Source organism: Rhopalosiphum maidis, chromosome 2 (assembly GCF_003676215.2).
Source record: "Rhopalosiphum maidis isolate BTI-1 chromosome 2, ASM367621v3, whole genome shotgun sequence".
In the NCBI taxonomy this organism is placed as follows: Eukaryota; Metazoa; Arthropoda; class Insecta; order Hemiptera; family Aphididae; genus Rhopalosiphum; species Rhopalosiphum maidis.
In genome coordinates, this window is record NC_040878.1 from 64658489 (window position 1) to 64682745 (window position 24257).

The window sequence follows — 24257 nt, forward strand, 5'->3', positions numbered from 1 at the left end:
CTCCATAAATCTACCACTGTTTCATCCTATACATATAAGTATGGTAACAGTATTTAACTCAGATAATATAAGTTGGTATACTTATATGTAATTAGAGGCATTAAATTGAGTGGGCTCAAACCTATAGTTAAAATGTTAGAAGGAAAGGGTTATGGTCTGTTTCACCCTTAATAAACAAGAAAATATAAAATTATGAATACCTAAAAATATATTATTTCAATAATTTGCTTGTTTTCAATTTATATTTAATTTTAGGCGGGTACCCAAGCCTCTCCCTATTTATGTATATTTACGTATGTTGATATGAGTATATGAACAATTGTAGCAATAATTACAGTTTAAATATTTATTTGTAAATATTATACAACATTGAATAACATTGATTAAAAAAAAAAAAAATAGATTAATCATTTTGAATTTTGAGCATCTAACAAATAATATTTATAAATATTTTTATAATGTTCCAGGCAAAAAGAAATAACGATTACTTAAATGTTACGAAGAAAATTATAAATTTAAAATGAAATATACTAATCAAATAATGAAGCACTAAAATATAATATCCAAGATATGAAAATGTAACAAAATATTAATGGTAATATTGGTTAAATGAATGAATTTAAAAACTTTAATATTTTTATAAATGTAAAAAAGTAAACAAAAACCAAGAATGCAAAAAAAAGTTAAATTTATAGAATTAAAAAAAATGAACAATAGTAATGATGTATATAATGAAAGTTTTGAAAACAAAAATACTAAAAAGAAAAAACATAGTCAAATTTCTACAGTGTTGAATACTAATACAAAAGAAAACACTTATGAAAAAGATATTGAACAAAATATTCATGGTTTTAGTGAGATTTTGAGTCCTAAAAAAAAGTCTATTAATGCTTCAGAAAATTTATCGAAGAAATATAATTATTGCATACATAACGAAATTGATGAAATGAAAAAATTAAGTAAAAAGAACAAATATATTAAAAGCTTAAATTTAATAGAAAGTAATAGAAATAATTATGCCAGAAACAAAATGTTTAAAAAAACTAATGAAGAATTTAATAAACAAAATATTATTGGTTCTGACTCAAAAAACAATATAAGACAAAAAAAAAAATCTGAAATAAATGCTTTAGCAGATAATAATTGTAGCGTAGATAATGAGAACATTCAAATTAAAAAACTTAAAAAGAAGAGTAAATATGTTAAAGGTTTAAATTCTAAAGAATTAAATTCCTATCATGATATTGAAAACAAAACATGTGAAGAAGTTTGTGAACAGAATATTAATGATACTGATTCCTGGGAAAATTTAAACCAAACAATAAAGTCTGAATTAAATACTGTAGCAAATATTTCCCTAGAAAATAATTTTAAAATAGATAATGATAATGTCACCACTAAGAAACTAAAAAAAAAGAAAAAGCATAATAACAGTTTTAATTTGATAGAATTAAGTTCCAATAATGATACAGAAATCAAATCATTTGGAGTGAGTCGTGAGGAATTTAATTATCAAAGTAAAAATGATTCTAGTTTCACTGAAAACATGAGTCAAAAAACAAACCCTTCGTCAGATATTTTATTGGAAAATAATTCTAGCATAGATATTGAGAATGTTAAAACTAAGAAACATAAAAAAAAAAAAAGCACAATAACAGTTTAAATTTGATAGAATTAAGTTCCAATAATGATACAGAAATCAAATCATTTGGAGTAAGTTGTGAAGAATTTAATTATCAAAGTAAAAATGATTCTAGTTTCACTGAAAACACAAGTCAAAAAACAAACTCTTCGTCAGATATTTTATTGGAACATAATTCTAGCATAGATAATGAAAACATTGAAACTAAGAAACTTAAAAAAAAGAAAAAGCACAATAACAGTTTAAATTTGATAGAATTAAATACCAATAATGATACAAAAATCAAATCATTTGGAGTGAGTTGTGAAGAATTTAATTATCAAAATAAAAATGATTCTAGTTTCACTGAAAACACAAGTCAAAAAACAAACTCTTCGTCAGATATTTTATTGGAAAATAATTCTAGCATAGATATTGAGAATGTTAAAACTAAGAAACTTAAAAAAAAAAAAAAGCACGATAACAGTTTAAATTTTATAGAATTAAGTTCCAATAATGATACAGAAATCAAATCATTTGGAGTAAGTTGTGAAGAATTTAATTATCAAAGTAAAAATGATTCTAGTTTCACTGAAAACATAAGCCAAAAAACAAACCCTTCGTCAGATATTTTATTGGAAAATAATTCTAGCATAGATAATGAAAACATTGAAACTAAGAAACTTAAAAAAAAGAAAAAGCACAATAACAGTTTAAATTTGATAGAATTAAGTACCAATAATGATACAGAAATCAAATCATTTGGAGTGAGTTGTGAAGAATTTAATTATCAAAGTAAAAATGATTCTAGTTTCACTGAAAACACAAGTCAAAAAATAAACTCTTCGTCAGATATTTTATTGGAAAATAATTCTATCATAGATATTGAGAATGTTAAAACTAAGAAACTTAAAAAAAAAAAAAGCACGATAACAGTTTAAATTTTATAGAATTAAGTTCCAATAATGATACAGAAATCAAATCATTTGGAGTAAGTTGTGAAGAATTTAATTATCAAAGTAAAAATGATTCTAGTTTCACTGAAAACATAAGCCAAAAAACAAACCCTTCATCAGATATTTTATTGGAAAATAATTCTAGCATAGATAATGAAAACATTGAAACTAAGAAACTTAAAAAAAAGAAAAAGCACAATAACAGTTTAAATTTGATAGAATTAAATACCAATAATGATACAGAAATCGAAGCATTTGAAAAAACTTGCGAAGAAGTCAATGAACAAAGTATTAATGATTCTTATTATTGGAAAAATATAAGCCAAAAAAGAAAGTATGAAATAAATGCTTTGGCAGATATTGAAAATGTTCCAACAAAAAAACGTAAAAAGAAAAATCAAGACACAGAATACACAACATTAGAAGAAGTTAGTGAACAAAATATTGATGATTCTGAGTTTATGGAAAATTTAAACCAAACAATTAAGTCTGAAATAAATACTTCATCAGATATTTCATTGTTAAATAATTGTAGCATAGAAAATGAGAATGTTCGAACTAAAACACTTAAAAGAAAGAAAAAGCATAATGAAAATTTAATTCCATTAGAACTTAGTACTAATAATAATAGAGAAATCGATACAATTGAAAGAATTACCCCGAGATCTGATGAAAAAAATTTAGATTGTGATATAAATATTCCTATGTGTAATAGTAAAAAATCTAAAATACATATTGTAAGTACAGCAGACATAGTAAAAGCTACTGATAACAACTATAATGTGACAAAAAATGAAAACAATATGTCTATGACTTCAGAAAAATATAATAATATAACTGACCAAAGAATATCTCAAAAGCATTGTAATCTAAAAACTCTGTTAAATTCCATGGAATCCAATAATTTTGAAGACCCAACAGACTCTTCAACTAATATTGAATCCAAATTTAATTTAATGACATATCTAAAAAATAAAGACCCTTCAATAAGAAATCATCCTAAATATAAACAAATAATTGAAATTTTGTCAAAGAAAATCAAGAATGTTTTAAATAAAAGTCATCAAATCACAGATTCTGACGTTGTATTGCTGAAAACAGTTGGAAGCATTATTATGGAAAAAATTGTTGAAAAAATTAATTCTGCACAGGTATAATATTATAGCTCAGAATAATAATTGTATTTTCAATATACTTCATATAATTTGTATTTATTTAATTTATTTCACCTAGGAAATAAATGATTTAAAAATTACATTACCAATTGAATGTAATGAAAATAAACTTCATTTTATTGAGACTACTTTAAGTAGATCTCCATGCAAAGAAAAAATGAATATTATAAAGAAACTTAATCCTCAGGTCAAACTAAGAGTATTTAACTCGGAAGAAGACAATAAGATTCGTGAATATTGGTCAAAATTTCAAAAGGTATTATTTATTACTATTTGTAAAACAGTGATAAGTTATTAGTCATTACCCTCAATAAATTTTAACCATAGTAGTTTTGTTCAATGGTTGAAATATTTTTATTATTTAATATAACATACTACAGTAAAACCTCGATAAGACGAATTGCTTGAGACTATGCAATTTTTCCGTTTTACCGAAGTTCCGTCTTATCAAGGTTTTACTGTGTAAATATATATATTTATGTATGTACATAACAATAATTACATTTTCAGGAATATAATATTTCAAATATTCTACCATTCATATCTAATGGTTTAGAAATGGCTTTAAATAAATTGGTAAGGTTCCAATTTATTCGTTATATATCGGCAGGACTTCCAAATCGATTATTAAGTTCGGTCTATAATAGATTCAATATTCTGTTCAATGAATATCAAGATAAAACACGGTATATATTCTATTTCTTATAATTTACATTATTTTTATATTTATTAAAAAATTAATTCATCAAACCTATTATAAACATTTTAAAATCAAATTCACTAAAATTAAAATATTTTATTTTGTTTTGGATATCTTAAAATTTAAAATTTTTCTTATTATCACTTAACAAAGTATCTCATGAGACAATTACCATGTACAAATACCTCAGTATTTAATTTCTTTTTTAAAACAATTTTTATGTTATTTTTTACACTTGTGCACTGTACATTAGTATTTAAATATTTTAAATGTGTATAAAGATGAAAAAAATAAAAATTATATTCCTTTTAATTTTCATAAATATGAAGTATATAAGTTAACGGTTGAAATTTTTGTCAATCCAATAAGGTTTTACATAAATGCCATATTTTAAATTATCATTTTCTATATTTAATAAAATCTCAAAAAGGTAAACAAAATATGTATGTTATGTTCATATTAAATTGTTATTTATTATTAATTTTACTTTATTATTTTCTCCATAGTTTTAGTGAAGAAGAAGACCAATTAATTATGAAAGTAGATAAATGTGATGCAATTAATAACAAATTTTCAGTATTAAGCATAATTCTAAATAGATCTAGGTTACAACTTTACAGAAGACATGAAGTTTTACAAAATCAGCATGAAAAATGTAAAAGTAAGTTAAATTATATTAATATAAAAAGAATGTTTCAATGCAATTTATAAAATTAAAATATTTTTTTCTTTTATTAGAATTTTTTTGGGATGATCAAAAGCGTCAAGAACTATTTACAAATATTCTATTAGAAACAAACACAGAGAACTGGAAAGATTTAAAAAATCTAACATTAAAAAAAAATACATTAATTAATATTGCAAAAAACTTTGGTGATGATGTAACTTATACAAAAGTTAGAAATCAATGGAATTATTTATATACCATGTTATTTTGTGAAAAGCCTATTAAAATGTTAACTTTAAGATTAAATATATTGGAGTTGTAAGTTATTCTGATCTCTTAATATAAATTAATAGTTTAATAAAATATTATTTTTTAGATTAGAACAACAAAATCCTAAACATTTTTCGGATGTGGATTGGAAAGAAATAACCAATCAACTATATCCAGGTGCAAATAGTAAACTTATTTGTTCTTTTTTTCATTCTTGGTATGATAAGATAGTTCCATCAGATATTAAAAAAAGTATTAAAGGTAAATTAGTATTTAATTAAACATAATTTTTATGTAAATATGAATGTTTTAAATTAATTTTTAATTTTATTTATAGATACTTTGTTTTACTTAAGAAAACATAAAGTGGAAAAAATAAGAAAAGAAATTCATGAACGTGGTGAAAGAGAATTTCCTAGACTTACAGTTCAAGATTATGATTTATTAGTTAATATTAATAATTAATCAATATATACATATTTATATAACATTACTGTAACGACATTATTTAATTTGTAACGCATTACGTAATTTCATTAGAATTATTTCCAAAGAACGAAGATGTAATGGAAAATAACTTTTGATAAATAATTTCTTTAACATAATGTGTTACAGTCTAAAATTATTTAGTACTTATTGCAGTACTGTGAATTAATAAAAAAAAACTTTTAAAATGATGCCTATAATGTGGATATTACTGTATTAGGTATACCTACCAATCTAATATTTAATTTTAATTCACCACCATGGTTTTGACATGTATAATATTATACAGTAGTAAGACGTAAATCAAGATAACAGTGAAATAAATTTATTTTATAATTTGATTCCTCTAAATATATACCTACATCCGTATATAGGATGTTTCAATGAACATCTTTAGCATGGACCTAATTCTATTCCTATTATCTCAATACTATTAACACTTAACTAGTAGTCATAGAAATGCAGTAAATACAATCTATTTTTGTTATCAAATATTTATATTTATTTTTAATATTAGATTTTAGTATAATACAAAAACTCTTTAAAATACTTATTAGTTATTGCTATAATCATAATTTACATTAGATTATAACATTATTTTTCTGGTCAGTACTTGGTACTTATTGATAAATTATTATTGCCTTTTGAAATTTATTTTTAAAATTCAAAAGTTCATATTTAATTAAGTTCTATATTAATACATATTTTTTAATAGTTATAAGTAATTAATATTGTTATGTACTTATAGATTAACCGTAGCCTATAGGTACACTTCCAGTTACATTATTGCTTGGCAGAATAATTGCTTAGAAATTTAAAAAAATGTTATACTAGAAATTAACATAGTTACTTTTCTAATTGAAAAATAAAATAATTTCATTAGAATTTTATTCGAGTAACGAGTAAAGTAACTTAATTACTTTGTAAAAGTAACTTACCCAACACTGCTAATATATAATCCCGAATTTTCAATGCTTTAGGTTTATGCTCCAGACTTATTCTATCTTACAGAATTTCTTTGAAATTTATAACTTTCCCTTATTATTTCCCTACCTTATGTTATTATCAACAATTATTGTATTTTAACTCAATTAAACTTTTCTGTTACGTCATATAATGATTTATATGACATACACTTAGGGTCTTGAAAATATTGTACTATTTATTAATGCTATAATTCATTTCATCAAATACTGTGTTTTAGACTTTTTATAGTATGCATAACTTAAAAATCAATAATATTCTCAGCAAGCCTGGACTCTGAAGTTATAACACTAAAAAGGTACATTTTTAGCACTAAAAATTTGTAAATATGCAAACTAAAATTGTCATTAATTTTTTTTTTTATAGAATATAGTAGTAGGTATTTGATCAGCTCAAAAAACTTAGTAAACTCTTAATTATTTTTTTATTATAAAATATATGCCTTAATAAAAGCACTTAAAAGTCTAAAAGTGTGAAACATTTGTATCTTGTAACATTTGATGATTTGCCAAAAAAAATAAATATGTGGGATTACAAAAGAATTTAATTTGAGTGTGAGCCCAGATTGGTTATTAACTGGTTTAATTAATTTATTCAATTTTAAGTTAAGGGTGCTGTATAAAATACATCATACAAAAAACATAGTACAACTAAACTGATGGTTTAATTTTATATAATAAATTTAACACCACATTTCTAAATTATATATAATCAATCACTATTAAATTATTTTTTATTATTTAATATTAATTATTCAATATATAATTATTGACGTTATTTTCTAAGAAAAAAGGATTATACACATTTGACACATATGATTTCTGACAGAAAAAAATGTTTAATTTAAAAAAAGATTAAAAATAAATAAATATAATTTAAACAATCTAAACATTTGCTACTTAAGTAACAAAATTGAAGATAATATTAAATTACTATATTCAAAATAAGATATCATTTAAACTTTAATTACCATTATACATTCAAAAAGAATCTTAAGTATAGAAATAATTTACTTCATTCGAAATAGAACATAACAAAGTAATTATTTCTTGAATAGCCGATGGAAAATACTACCCTTAGCTAATCCTTTGGACGGTCCTTTTTTCAACTCAGTATTTGGTCCTTTTGCTAAAGAATGAATTTTACTCAATAACGATTTGTTGGGACCTTTAGGTTTTACTTTGTTTTTTTCATGTGACTCACACTTAGATGAAATTTTTTTGCTATAAGAAAAATATATTATTTAGAAAAGAATATTAATGGTTTACTTAAATAAATATACCTTAACAAATCTTTATTGGGACCTTTCGCCAAACTTTTTTGTGTGCCATTTGCCACAGTTATCTGGTTCTCAGAATTTATTTCACTAAACCCAATTAAAATATTTTTTAATAATTGATATATACATTAAAAAATTAAAATTAAATATAATTAGATGTGTTGGAACAATAAAAAAAAATACATTCATCACTCCGTTCAGAATCTCAAAAATAATAAATTGTTCTTATATTTTATTTAACATTTATATAGATGTTTATAACCTTATTTTAGAAATATTCTATTTTAAACTACTCTACTCTATTACTTTTATGTAGTTATATATTTTATAGAAAATAAAAATCAGTTAGTATGATAAAGATTATTAATTAATTATTAACAAATAAAAATATATAAATTAGCATTAATTAGAAGCCACCAGTAAAGATATAATAATGTACCTATGTACAAAAAGGAAAAATTAAAAAAAAAAGGGTGGGAAAATGGTTATTGCTTTGCAGTATAATAGAGTTGGAGAGTAGGTCACAATAATGGATATGTTAAATTTGAATGCAATAACAGGTATCATTGTATACAAAAAATGATACTGAACAGAGATTTGGTAGTCTAGGATATTATATTACCTATATATAAATTATAATGTATTTTTTTTTTTGATACAAGCAGTTAATTTTTAATTATGATTTAGAAAGGGTTGCATATTTTCATACGGGAAGGTTAATCAATTTTTTCTAAAAGCATTGTACATACCGAGTTACCATAATAATTATATCACAGATTATACTAATGTAGAGAAAAATACTATATTGTTATCCTAGGAGCCAAACAAATGCTAATTTAGTTGTGTTTTCACAGGATCGTTTCTTATTTTTTTTATACTTAAGTGCACGTTTGGATAGTCGTCTCATTTTGAGAAAAAAAAAAGTATAGCAAAATTACTTAATTGATGACAAGAATTAAATAATTAAATATAATAGTAACTAATCGATCAACAATATGAAAAAGTGCCCATAACCATAAAATTTAAAATAAATAAAAAAATTAAATATAAATATATTATATTTTCATTTTATTTAAGCTTTAAATGCTTATAAATAAAAATTGTATCTAACAATTAAAATTTTTTTTAATACGATAAGTACAACTTATAATAAACCTTGTATTAAATTTTAACGACTTTTTGGAAAATCAAATTTTTTATTGGCATTTCAAAAAAAAAACTTATTAAAAAAAAAATGTCAATTGTCTATAAATAGCTTTAAAAAAGTCAAAATATTTAGAAAATTTAATCGTAAATAGATAACACTAATATAAATATTTGGTGAAAATTTCAAGTATTTATAATGAATTGTTTTTGAGTTACAGCAAAATAAAAAAATTGATTTTGACGAAAACTGATTAAGCGTAAAAATTTGGTCCTTTGTAATTCAATAATAATAATTTATTAACCCTATTTTTAATCTTTAACAGGTTTCCTTACCAGAAAGAATTTCTTGATTCAGTTTTTGAGTTGCTAATGTCCGTTACAGTATAATTACCAGTTGCTTTGTTACTAGAATTTTCCCTTTTGAGCTTACTATAGAAATAAGTTAAAATAACATTAAATTTTTAGTAAATGTTTAGTTAGTTTTATTATCAATTTTAAATCTATTTTATTTTAGTAATATTACCAATCATTTTCATCCTTTGTTTTAAATTCATTATCTAAATGATTTTTAAGAACTTGATCTGCTAATAATTCATTATAATCTGTACTTTCTAAGGCAAAAATTATAATTTTTTCTTCTTGATCATCAAATTTATCATGCAATCTTTGTTTTACTGTAAAAATTAAGATTATTATTAATATTTAATTATAACTTAATAATTTTTTATTTTTATTAATTTGTTTACTTTTTATCTGTTCATCAGAATTTATTTTTTTGATAGGTGTTGATACCACCGAAGAAACAGGCCAAGATGAACAAGTAGATTTAGTTTTATCATAATTATCACAGGTTTTTCTTCGTAACCAAAACATATCATCCTCTTCATAATCATTTTCACTGTTTGTTAATGTAACTCTAGGTAGTTTAGGCACATTTTTTGTAATATTATGTCGTTTATCAAATCCCATAGTTAATAATGTTTTAGTTGCTTGATTAACATTATTATCTGCACTACATAATGTATCCAAAAGTACTGTTTCTTCTACAACTGGAAATACACTTTTCAAATATCTATATGAAATATAAAACAAACCAGTTTGAATTAAAAATAAAAATATATGATTTATTTAATAAATATTATAGAATAAATAAACAAATAATAAAATACTACTTACCAACTCACGCTATAAAATAAATCCATCAATGTAAAATTTTCCCACAAAAAATATTTTCTATCGTCTAATTACATCAGACAATTATCAATTCAATTTAACTACATATACTGAAACATCAAAAATAAAATTCATGCTAAAAAAAAAAATAAAAAAATAAAATAAAAATAAAGGCAAAACATTTTAAATTTAAGCCTCACACAAACATTCACAAAGACAATTATGTATATATTAAACACATAAAATTTGTATCTATAATCATCAACTATAATATTTATATGTTCAAAAATATTTTCATTCTTTAAAAACTGAAAATAATTTAAAGGGATAATCTTTTAAGGTAATTTTCAATTTCTACAATTTTTCAATATCTACAGTCAAATAACAAAATAATTACACAATCATAAAATAATAACATATAATATGTAATTTATATAATAATAATATCATATAATACATAATTATTAAGATAAGTTTTATCTAATGATTTATTTTTAAATCAAACAATATTAAATATTTACTAATAGAGGAAAATAATTCCAATAATTAAAATTAAATAAACCAATGTTAAAATATTTAGACTTATATAATAGTAATAAATAAATATTAGAGGTGGGATGATTTAACCTAGGACGGATTTTTAAACTATGAACAGTTTAACCCACCTCTAATAAATATTGATTAAATATTCATTATTGTTTGAATACTTGCAATTTGTTTTTTTTTTAGTAAAGGTCTATTAATTTACATATAATTCCTCAAAATTAAATGTATGTAAAAATAATTACCTCAATTTCATTTTTGGAGAATAATGAGCTGGTTTAGGTAATGGACTAGCCATGGGTGAAGGATTAGCTTGTAACATATAATGACGACTAATTGATGGCGGTGTATATGGTCCAGGTGTAGCAATTGGATGTTTTTCTACTTGCAAAGCACTAATAACCACAGCTTCTCTGTTATGATATCTAAAATAATTTTCATTAAATATTAAAGAAATAAAATATAATTAAAATATTATATTACTTATTTAATAATGATTTAATATGGGATTCAGATGCAGTCGGAAACATTGCACTAATTTTTGATATTGACTGATCAACATTAGAGCTGCTAATTGGTGACATATTGGGTGTGATTGACACTCGATTTGTAACACTTGAACGTGCATAATTAATAGCATTAGAACCCATACGTGGGCTAAATCTAACTGGTGTTGGACTTGACTTCTGTGTAATAATTGAATCCTATAATAAAATATATGTTTATTATGAACATGATACATTTATTTTTATGTAATAACACACAAAAATATAATAATTAAAAAGGTTCAATCCGATTCTAATACAATCATATTATATTTATATCTTACTACTAAATAATAAAAAAATTTTACTTTATTTATCTGGAATTTTTTTGGATTTGAATAAATAAATGAATTACCTGATGAATGTGATAAAATGGTTGAGGAGAATCACTTTTAGATGGAGAGTCATGTTGAGTCTAAAATAATTTAAAATACAAATTAATAAAAATATATTGATAGAATAATATTAAATCTTAAAAATATAATTAAGGTATTAATGTCAGCTTAGATATTATCAGTAGTGAAGGCAACAAAAGTAAATTTTAACATTTTAAGGAACAGTAGATTGATTCTATGATACTTGATGGACATTTTCTATTTATATACTTGGACTCTGGACCACACATATTTGTTTTTGCTTGAAATAACAAATAAAGTTAATTAAAGTAAAAACTTTAGAGATGAAAAAATCAAATGGTTACAGTTACTACTGTCATGATATTATTTATAAAGATATATTAAAATTTTATGAAAACAAATTTTGAATTAGTTTTGACAATATTAAATTTAAATACACCCATGATACTTAACATTTAAAATTACTTTTTAATAATACATATTCCAATTCAAAATAAATAGTTTATAAATGAGTCGAGTATGTATCTTACTTGAACAGACAAAGGTTTTGTCATTTGATAATGAAGATATTTTGAGTGTGAATCTTCAATGCTTGTAAAATAATTAAATAAAGTATACCTAGTAAAATAAAAACAAGGGTAATTTATTATTCAAGTGCTCAGATTTTATTGTATTATAATATCATAGAAAAAATTACGTTTTCCCTGATTTGTAGCCATTCTTGTTGTGCCATGTAAATGTATTTTTAATCATATCTTGAACGGGTACATCTACCATCGTTGTAATAATAAAAGTACACTCGTATTCGTATATCTGTAGAAACTACAGTAGATAGTTAATTTAGTGTCGTAGGTCAAAAAATAAATAAATAAATAACAATTAATAATATTTCTAAATCCATTGATATTTGATGGCAAATTTAGGTAATATTTATTTACTTTTTTAATCAAATTAGTGCCTTTAATTTCAAGGACAAATTTTGCATAAACAAAATTTATACGAATATACCATTGCTGCAAACTGCACAAAAATAAACATAAAACAATTTTGGTCAAATTTCGATTTTACTTTCAGAAATAGTTTGAATAAAATAGTATCCATATTATTTAAAAAGTGCCATCATTAACCCAACACTTTAAATTTATTTAATTATAGTTAATTTTTCTAATTATTTCATTTTTTAATGTTTGCACTGTTTATAAACGCCAGCTGATATTTGAACTGGCCAATGGCAATGCGTACCTTTCCGATGGATGACAAGCCCCCTCCACACTCCTGACAGCATCTTCACCCAGTCTAAATGTTTTTTCCTTTTTCACTCCATTTTATTACATTTTACTATTGGTTTCATTTGATGGCGTCCGGTTACGTTTAAAGATTTTTTACGTTTGATTGAGCCCTAGAACCACGTACACGTCCACCTACATTTGTCGTTAACAATATAATTCCATTGCTGGGCGGTAAATTTCCACAGATAATCGGCATTGATGGTAATGCATGCGAGGAAACTTCAAAGGATTAGTGATGGGTAAGGCCTACTTACTAAATTACGCTAGTAACGTAATTTCAAGTTATTTAAATATCGATAATAATATTAATACTTGCTTATTTTGTCTCCAGGTATTATGACAAGAACCCGTCCCATCAGTATCAGGTAAATATTTTGGGTCTTGTGATTATTCTTTTGATAGGTACACTATTATGTCCTTCAAAATATTGGTTCCTATGAAATCTAAAATATATTAAAATCTATTCTCAAAATTCTCACCATTCCAAATAATTAGTGTTCTGTCATAAGTTTTATTGTACTGTTAAATATTTAATATTATCTGATTCATAGAATCTAAAGATCTAAAATAAATATTATGTATCAGAAACTCAACAATATTTATAAATACTTAGTCTTTAGATAACTAATATTTTGACAGAATAAATTCAATTACAGTAAATATTAGATTCCAGTATAAAATAATTAAAAAATAAAACCAAGAACTAATCTTGTTCTTGATCTCGTTTCCATCCCAGAAATGACTAAAATGTATAAAATTGTAACATTAATGGTTTTATTTGTAATATATGTATGCTTTATTGTAAACACACATTATCTAATGATCTTTTTAATTCTTTAATCAATTGCATAATTTTTACAATCATATTGTTACCTTATGGTATTTCTTTTTAACCTAACCTAATGTCATATTTTTGTTTGATACTACTTTCTTTTTTTGAATTAAAAACCATTTTAAGTACATTTTTAGTAATTTCTTTTAAATGTGTATATCAATCTTTTATCTTTTTCAATGATTTTTAAAGAATGTATGACATATTAAAGTATATTATTGATACTAGGTATATAATTATCTTTTTTGAAATGTATGGTATAAATTAATACAGTGAAATGGAAACCTTTTTATCTTAAGAAATTCCTTTATCACATATTAAATATATTTTGGGCGATTACTTCACAAGTGGTCTATATATTTGTTAGTATTTATTGTATATTTAAATTTATTGGGTTCATAGGTTGGTATAATATGTTTTGCCCAACAATAATTGAAGCAAAGTTTAAATAGAACTACCTTTTGGCCAAGTAATCAATCAATCTATACTCAAAGTATAGTAAATTAGTAATCTTCCTTGTTGATAACTGTTTCTATTCAATGGGACTAGTTGTTACTCCAATATCCATGATGTATTATACTCGGTATGTTGAATCCACTAACTGAGTAGGGACGAAAACAGTACATATTGGTTACAAGGGAGGGGTAGCAACTATCCAATAAATAGAATGCCTGTAAATACTGACTTTGTCAATATTGGTACTTGACTGAGCAGCAAATGAGTTTTATAACCAGGTACTTGTCTTGTGTAAACTAGGCTTCAGCTAATGCACCTCTGTTCTATGTATATTGTTTATTATTAAAATTTCAATAATAAGTTAAAATTATAGTTAAGTTGTTACATAACATTATTTTCTTAAAATATAAATTTATTTTTCAGAATTCCAAATACTTAGTTTCAAAAAATTCTAGCAGTGATCAAAAGTATGGCAGTGTTAGGGGAAATGGTACCTCATATCCAAGTCCTGGCCGAGGAAGTCCATCACGAGATCGATCATATTCAAGCAAAAGTTCATATCATTCTCAAAAAAGTCACAGAGATAAGGAGAGAGATTCTCGAGACTATAAATCTAGGAATAGTGATAAATATTCTGGTAAGTGTTTTAGTTCAATTTTAAAAAAATAACTTGCAACATGTAAAAAAACATTTGTTGTGAATGATTTAGGACCCCTGTAATTATGACGATCCAGTTGTACTAATTGGTAATCTTAATTACTAATGCCACTAAAATTTGGTTGATGTTTAACACTTAGAGTAAAACTTTTGTTCTTGTTCCACTGTGACGCATCAAGTTCTCTATGAAAACATTACTTTTAAATATAATTTAAATGATTTAGCATGTTAGCAAACAATATATTTTATTTTTTCCTACTTGAAACTGAATAAAAAATATTTATAAGTTTTGGTATTTTATAAATAATATATTTGGAAAACTAATTAATTTAATGGATTCTAATTTTAATTTTTTTTGTTATAAAAATTAGTATAGATTAACACAACAACTAAATTTTGATCTTTTGGATAGACTAAATTAAGAATTTATAACCTTATGAAGTTTTAGGATTTACTAGTTAATAATTTATATCTTATGTATTTTGTATATCCATATAAACATAAAAATAAACATTTTGCTGTTATAAATTTTTTCTTTATATCTGTCATCTTTTGTTTTTAAATTTGAGATACCAGCTGAAGAAAATAGTCCACATATTATCCTTAGTTATAAAAGCTTAATTTCTTTGAATGTTTTGAAGATATAGCTTTGTATAAGATAATTTAATGGATATTATAAATTATAAAAATTTATCAATTTATTGAAAGTGAATTTTTCACCTTGTAAGTAGACTATTGAGTTTTTGTTAATTAATTTTTAAATTTTAAGTTGATACATCTAGAAAATATGTAATGATACTCATACGATATACTAAAGCTAAATATTAACTAATGGTATATTATATATTTATTAAATAACCAAAACATTTATCACTTACTTTTAATTGTTAAATTTGACATAAAATATTGAGTAGAAATTTAAAATTCTAAATAGTGTTGAACTTGCTGTAGATAAACACTAATTATATTTCAATGTTAAATTATTTCTCTTAGTAATTATTTTTATAATTACACTATGATAATTATTATACCCTATACAATTTATAGTTTATTGGGAACATAACTTGATAGACTTAGACTGTATGAAATTAATAAAATATATTTATTTTTCAGATTATAGTAGGTCACCAAAAGATAGACGAAGTAGAGATGAATATAGAACAAACCACGATCGGATTAGTCCGGAAGTAAATAATTGTGTTTATTACATGTTTCATTTTTTATTTGTAACAACGGTATTTTGTTTTATAGAAAATGGTTGTACATTCTGTGAAATGGTCAAATTCTAGGGATTCTAGAGATTCTAGAGAATCTGGTCAACGAAAAGTTGTTCATAGCTCATGTCAGGTAAATATAATTTTATCCTTATTTGTTATATATATTGTAGATATAATAAGTAAATTTGAAAATAATTTTTTACATTACATAAATAATTGTGTGAAGAAAAATTTTGATAGTTCCTTCAAAGAACTAAACTATTAATTTCATGTCCACAACAAGTGTATTTTAGACAACTTTTGTGGGATTCTAATTGTATAGAATTTTTTATCTTTCATTAGTAATCTTTATATTTTATATTAAATATTTGATGCTTGTAAACAAATTGCAGAAAAATAATTGCATCAATTTTTTACTATTCTAATACAAAGTATTGTTTACTTTTGAATAATTATAATTTTTCAACTGCTATTTATTGTTTTTTTTATGTGTATTTAATTGACAATCAATTTCATTGTTGTTTGTTATTATTTATAAAAATAAATTATAATATAACAATTATACAAAATCAAAATATATATGTATATGTATCCCTTATTTTTGATTATAGCATAATTTTTTATCACAAAAATTCTCAGGATGATTTCTTAAATCAATTTTACATATCTCATTCTTAGATTAATTTAATTGTATATATAGTTTGTTTTAGTTTTATATTTATGTATGTATAGAGTAGCAGCAGTAGTAGTAATAACCGCGAATCCAGGTCTGGCGGAAGTTCAACTGTCACTAAAGTTGGTGATTGGTCTGAACATACAAGTTCTTCAGGCAAAAAATACTATTATAATTGTAAAACTGAAGTATCTCAATGGGATCAGCCAAGAGAATGGTTAGAAGCTTATCCAGCATCTCAACCTTCTCGAACACAATACCACCATGGTTTGTTATTTGAAATAATATTTAAATTATATACTAACAATATTAATATTATACTTAATTTTAACATATTTTTTTATAGACAAACATTCCAATAACTCTATGATGAGATCATCATCAATGAACAATCATGTGAACAAAGTTTCACAGCAGTCATCTCAACAACAAGTTAATTGTACAAGTAGACCAACTCACCATCAAAAAGATGCTTATTGGAATCAAATGAGAAGTAATAATCTTCCAATAAATGTCTCGCAATCTCACCATGTGTCTGAGTGTAATGTAGATAGGCTTGAACAGGATGGACCAACAATAATAAATTCCTGTAAGTAAAAAATGAATAATACAATTAATGTATCTTTGTGTTGCCATTAAAATATTTTTGACAAAATGCCTTTGTGATATATAATCAAAGTACATTAATTATAATATTAGGCGATTCATCGCAAACTCAAGACATGGAATTATGTAGTGGCGACAGCACTCCTACTTCAGAAAAGTCCTTTCAACTATCAAATGTACCTGCACAAAGGCACAGTTCTTCTACTCCTCAATCACAAGTATTATTTTTGCATACATTTCTTTTTTAAATAAATAATTTAAAATATATTTTTACCAACCAAATTTATTCAGGTAAAAGGAGCTGAAGTCATTAGTGAACCATGTGAAAGAACAAATGTTGATGTTGGATCAACAACACCGCCATTATCTAATATAACTCAGAATTTAGTTGATTCATCAACATCAAATAATATTACTGAACGAAGTCCACCCACCCCTGCAAACACAGAAACTAATAATACCCAAGAAGTTAAAGGTAATTATTTCATTTCATTTTTCATAGTATCTAAGATGACTATACACAAAGAAAGTAAAGTAACTGTACTAGACATTAAATTTGCAGCTATGATTTAAGAACGGTTTAACGATTCGAGAAAATAATATAATTACTATTCAAAAGTTGGTTTAAAATCATGACATATTACAAGCTAACCCAATTAAACTTAAAAAAAACAAACAAGCAATTATTAGACTGCATATCACATAAAAAGTAAAGATAGAACATATGCCCCTTCTCAAATATCTATGTATCATCCTTGATAGATCTCTCACCTACATTAAACACTTGTACCTTAAAATAGTAAGTATAAACCAGAACTTGTGTAAACTAGGTATTTCAATATTGAGAATTCATCCCAAAAACAATTCAAAGTTCTGCATTAGCTCTATGTTTCTTGGTATGGCTTAATCTATATACCTCATATTGGGTAGGTCAATACACCTCAAACAAATAGATAACTTACTAGACATGTTTATAAATCATAGCGAACTTAGTATAAAAGTATTGTAACGTTTAACAAAAATTGCGGCATCCCACATATAATTAGATAAGTCACTAATGTAATTGAACTGACCAAACAGTTCTCTGATGAAAGGCACCCAATGGTAAGATTAGATATAATTATATTCATAATACATTATAAATTTTTTCAACAAAAAGCAAGAAAGAACTTCATTAAATGTATTAAAAAGAGAATCAGGTACCAGTAATATTAAAATTATGGGAGAAAGATAGCAAATTAAGGAGACATGATCTCTGGGACAATAATAAATGGATATTTTGATAGACCCGAGTGAACCTGAAAAAATAAAGAATAATTGATAAGAAAGAACTCATGAATTTTGACTGTAAAATAATATTACATCTGCGAATTAGCAGACTTAAAATCACTGCCATGGAGATGGCAAAGTACCAGAGCTACATATCACTAATATAAGACCAATATTATTTATTACCTTTACTACCATATTATTATTATTGCTTTATTTTATTTTTACTTATATTGTTATATTTGTTTGACTTTTTGACTAATCAATAGTATGTTTTATACAGGGTGATTCTTTTATCATAAAACACTCATTATTTCTAAAACATGAATACTTTTTGAAATAACAAGTGTTTTATGATAAAAGAATCACTCTGTGTATAAGCATTTTTAACAATTTTAACTATAATGCTCATAAAGTAATATTTTAACAAAACTAAGCAATTAAATTAAATTAATGTTAATAATAGGGAGTCCTGTAACAAGCCATGCAGAACAAGTTGCCCAAGTCAACAATGTAATGAGTTACAGACAGCTTGGAACAACATCATCCCCAGTAGTGTCAAACTTAGTACGGGATGATTTAACATCACACGTTAAAACCTGGCCAGGTGATATTTTAGCAAAACAGGTAATATTATTAAATGCATTTATTCAATATCAAAACAAATTCAATGTTTTAATAGCTGATTATTTCATTTAAGGCACAAAAGTTAAATGAAGAAGCCCATATATTAGGAAGTGTACACTGTTCACGAGTATCTGCGGAACTCAAATATGCAAGGTCTATTGTTCGTTTGACTGAAGTGCAAGCATCTTTATTAGAACACAAGTAAATTTCAAAAAAATTTTAAAAACCTGCATTTAAATTCATTCTTTATATTTATTATTTAATTTGGTTTTTAGGGTGTTATTTTTACAGCAACAAATTAAAACTTTAGAAAAATTAAAATCTGAAAATTCGTTTATGGGTGAAGGAGATGAAGGAAGGACGACTTAAATATATTATGGCAAGTGTTTTTGTTATTTAAATAGTTGTCAACTTAACCAAAAGTGACCACAAACATTTTCTTTTTTTTTTGTTATGTTGATTTTTTACAAACTTTTTATAATTTTGTTTCTGGGTCTCAAAGGCCATAACTATGTTCCAATTGTTAGGTATTTGGTATTCTTTATTTATCATTCTGAAGTTATTTTTTTTTAATCATAGCTGTCAGATTTTTTATATTAATTTAAATACAGGTACTTACTAAGTACTAATATAGTCTAGTTTTTTCTTACATAAAATACTACACCTTTAGTACTATCTTAAAATAAATATATTATGAAAATCGTAGTATCTATAACGGGTATTCACCTATATAACTGAATATTGGAAATGTATCTAATGATACAGAATAATATATAAAATAAAAAAGGTTTAGAATAATTTGGCGCCATTTTTCATCATAATCCTAGTATTATATTTATGATGCTTCATGTCCATATTTAATTTGTTTGATATCCAAATATTTATCATAAAGAATAGGGTAAAGAAAGATATTAGCAATTTGTGAAAAGTAAATTTTGTTATGATAAACAAAAGAATTAAATTTATGAACTTATTGATATGAAATACTTTTACATATACTGAATTAATGATAAAGTATATCCTGAACAATTACATTTCCTAGTAATTTCCCTAAGAATGTTTAAGTTACATAAAAAAAAATATTTACTCTAATTTCTTTACATTAGCTATTACACAAAATATAACATTAAAAAAATTTAAAACAAAATTTTATTTTTTTACAACACATTTGAGTTTATTATGTTACCTGGGATAATTATATTAGAAGTGATATTTGATTCTTCATATTTCAGGCTTGTATAATACATTATTATCTACCTCAACATTTTCAATTTGACTAATTACATTGTATTGTTTTTTTGTTTAATAGTAACAACAAAATATTTTAGTTATTTTTTTCATTAAGATTAATATCAGAACATGAAACAACATAGTTAGTTTTTTGTACAGTATTGCATAAAGTTTCTTATATCATATTTTTGTAATATAGTTATTAATTATGCCATAATTTTCTATACATAAATTTATTTTTCTTCAGATTAAGTATTATATTTAAATTATTTAATTGGTGAATTAAAGTCTGTGTTGCTTAGAAACATACATATTTAAGGTTTAACAATATGCAAGTTACTTTAGTTAAAAGTTGTATTTATTATTAATTTATTTATTTTTTTTTTAGTAATTTTAATTTACGGGTTTAATTTAAATGAACCACAAAAACTATTTTTTCTTGGTCAATTATATTCCATTTGTAAAAATTTGCTTAAATTATTTGTGGTATAAAAAAAATTGCATTATAATTATATATTATTTATTTTTTTTCAATATTAAATTTGTTACTAACTACTCCCTATTTTAGATTTTAGGACCCAACTACTAATGCAGTTTTCTATCAGATCTCAGCGTTATTATTAATTCTATGTAAAAAAAAAAAAAAAAAAAAAAAAGGAAGATAAGCAATTTTGTAATAATTAATCTAGAACTTAAGACTGATAGATATTGACAATGAAAATTAATATAAATTTGTTGCCTCCAATTCTTAAACTAAAATTTAATAGAAAAATATTTATTATTATAGATAAATTAAGTCACAAAATTAAACTTTGAAAGTAATTAAACACATTGTTCTCTGTATACAGTAATAAGAAAATTATTATACTTATTTTATGTAAAATTACTATTAAGACCCATTTATAGATTTATAAAGTATTTTTTATTAAGTATTACTTTTATTTTGGCCTTTTGACGTTCATCAGAGTTATTTGTATATTTTTGCAATGTAAAGGTACATCATCTTTATATATACAATTCCTAAAATATTATGATTAATAAGTCTACAATGTTAGTTCAATAGACACTGATATTTATACCAAATTAATTTAATAGTAATAAGAAAAAAGGTATTTTATTTATAACTATAAAGTCTGACTTAATAAGTTAAAAACAAGTTATAGGCAGTATACTGTCAAAACTTATAATGAAGCAATTGCATTTATTAAATTAATATGTATGTTACATTTATAAAATGTCTGTTATTTATTTTAGTTATAGTTATATCAGAATTTAAAAATATTCAACTAAGACACAAAGTGTTACAAGAAATACATTATTAGAGTTGTTTTAATTTTAAATTTATTACTTGAAAGTCAAGTAATGTGGGTGAAGGTACATTTTGTTCAGACATTTATCAACTATAAAATACAATTTTTGCAGATATTACATTGAGGATTGGTTTTTAAGTATTACCTTGGCACCACTAATATTAACCTTCATTGAAATTATTATATAAGATAAATAATGAACGTCTGTCAGGTCTAGTATTTTGTCACATTATTTATTTTAATTAATTTAGGAAAGTAATAATGTAACAATAAAAGAGTGTATAGATATAAACAACTCAATATTTTATTTATTAATTTATGATTTTAACATAAGGTATATTTACCTAAGCTTGATAATTTGAAAAGGATTTTACCTTAAACAAGTTCTTTAATTGTTTCATAATAATTATGACAACATTTAAATATTAACCCATTTCTCGTAGTTATTTTAGTTAAAATAAATAATTTTAATATTAAAACATATATTTTATGTTTATCTATCTATACACTACTTTTTGTACGCACAAGATCTGTTTGATTCTTATATAATTTGTGAACCAGATAAATCCAAAGAGTAGTTCTATAAATCAATAATGTTCCAAGTTCTAACTATAAACCATGTTCAGAATGATAATAATTATGTATACTTACCTAAGTTCTATGTATTAAATATATTTTTCCTTTTGTACATTTCATTCATTATGTACTAGGTGCATTAATTTATCAAACTTTTCCTATTGTACATATTTTTTTAATAATATAATAATTTAGACTGTTATTTATTTAACAATAATTTACAATTGTTATTATTGATATTTGTCAAACATACAATTGAGAGTAAATGGTAGGGTTAACTATGTGATACCAATTTACCGATTCTGAAATAAATTGATTATATTGCATTAAAAATTAAATACCATCACTCATTTCATGTTAAATAAATCATAATATTTTACATTTTTTTAATCATAATAGAATATTATGTTTGGTTTAAGCCTATTTCACAACCAAATCTTCATTATTATTAAATTAATTTTAAGAGTATGTGGTTTAAAATACTTAAGGTACCCAATGTATCCTTATTCAACGTTTACTATATTATACTAAATAGTTAAACTTTATTTAACTTCTACATGATATGGTTATAAATAATGACAAGAAAATTGTTTTACCTAAACAATATCATTTAATTTAGTGAATACTTAGACAGTTCTAATATTGACTATTTGGTAATTTTTTTTATCCTTATTGTTCTTGGTACAACCAAATTTCAACATCAGCGTTGTTCCTATAAAATGTGTGCTTGTAATGAATAATATCATTAACAGTCAACTTTATTCATAAAATTGTGTGTTCAAAAACATTAATCTTAAGTATAATTTATTATGTGTAAAACAAAAAGTAAGTATATAATATGTAAAGTATAATTAATGTATACCTATAAGACAAATGTTGATCATTGTCCAGTGGCATGACATGCAAACAAAAGATTCAGTTTATAGAGATACCTATGTAGTGTTTATTTATTTTAATTTAATTATAAGTTATTAGTGCAAAATGTATGCACCTAGTCCTATCACTTAGATGCCACGTAATTTCTAAAATACCCAGTTTCTACAAGAGTACATAAAAAAGTTTTACATGCAAATAATAATTCAAGATGTAGGTGAACTGTATTTGTGGATTTTATATTTTTTTAAATGGTATTTTCATAAAATGGGTTGATAAAAAAAATTCTGTGAAACTAAATAAAAGGTTAGCCAAAACTACTATTCATATTGGTATAAAAAACAGTGTAGTGGTTAACTAGTAATAAATTGGCTTACATTTAAGTGTGCATTTTTTCTTTTTTTGTCTATATTTTGGTTATAACTACTTGCACTGATTCAGATTTCAAAATTAATGTGGACAATTAAGCTAACTTTTTATATATTAAAGTAAATGAGGTTACTTTCATCTAAAACTTGAAAGTTTAATTGTTCATAGTACTAAAATTTTATTGGGTTATCATCAGTGATGTTATGTGCAACTCAATATATTAATACAACTGGAAATCTCTTAAGTCAGCGTTTCTCAAAGTGTGGGTCGTCAATCAATTTTTAGTGGGTCGCAAACCATTTTTTTTAATTATGATGTCAATGCTATGTAATGCAAACCATAACAGAAAACAAGCACACATTTCGCATACAC

General features: G+C 23.7%; 3 protein-coding genes across 6 annotated transcripts; 2 read left to right on the forward strand and 1 right to left on the reverse strand.

The window, feature by feature from the left end:
• Positions 1 to 1638: 1638 nt before the first annotated feature.
• LOC113552541 (GATA zinc finger domain-containing protein 14-like) lies at positions 1639 to 6070 on the forward strand (the record flags this gene model as incomplete). Its single annotated transcript, XM_026955404.1, is given in 8 exon segments — positions 1639 to 2535; positions 2538 to 3728; positions 3811 to 4008; positions 4263 to 4438; positions 4959 to 5113; positions 5191 to 5437; positions 5496 to 5650; positions 5727 to 6070. Coding segments are annotated over 8 exon segments (3147 nt in total), but the record flags the coding sequence as incomplete, so codon positions are not given.
• A 1569-nt stretch (positions 6071 to 7639) lies between these two features.
• LOC113555138 lies at positions 7640 to 12846 on the reverse strand. The gene is made up of 10 exons (XM_026959473.1): positions 12599 to 12846; positions 12432 to 12519; positions 11901 to 11960; positions 11484 to 11704; positions 11246 to 11425; positions 10031 to 10356; positions 9808 to 9958; positions 9618 to 9713; positions 8142 to 8225; positions 7640 to 8082 (listed from the first exon to the last, which is right to left on the reverse strand). The coding sequence occupies exons 1-10, from the start codon at positions 12676 to 12678 to the stop codon at positions 7902 to 7904; spliced, it is 1467 nt and encodes a 488-aa protein (XP_026815274.1). The 5' UTR covers positions 12679 to 12846; the 3' UTR covers positions 7640 to 7901.
• Positions 12847 to 13186: 340 nt separating this feature from the next.
• On the forward strand, positions 13187 to 22981 carry LOC113554195 (WW domain-containing adapter protein with coiled-coil). Of its 4 annotated transcripts, none has more exons than XM_026957929.2 (13): positions 13187 to 13429; positions 13522 to 13555; positions 14902 to 15115; positions 16249 to 16322; positions 16387 to 16482; positions 17085 to 17292; positions 17372 to 17614; positions 17725 to 17849; positions 17923 to 18106; positions 19367 to 19527; positions 19601 to 19728; positions 19803 to 19906; positions 22180 to 22981. In XM_026957929.2, the coding sequence occupies exons 1-12, from the start codon at positions 13389 to 13391 to the stop codon at positions 19894 to 19896; spliced, it is 1602 nt and encodes a 533-aa protein (XP_026813730.1). In that variant the 5' UTR covers positions 13187 to 13388; the 3' UTR covers positions 19897 to 19906; positions 22180 to 22981. The 4 variants fall into 4 exon arrangements, with proteins under 4 accessions (XP_026813730.1, XP_026813727.1, XP_026813728.1 ...); XM_026957926.2 differs by lacking the exon at positions 22180 to 22981 and adding an exon at positions 21326 to 21441; XM_026957927.1 differs by lacking the exon at positions 22180 to 22981 and adding an exon at positions 21333 to 21413.
• Positions 22982 to 24257: the final 1276 nt, after the last annotated feature.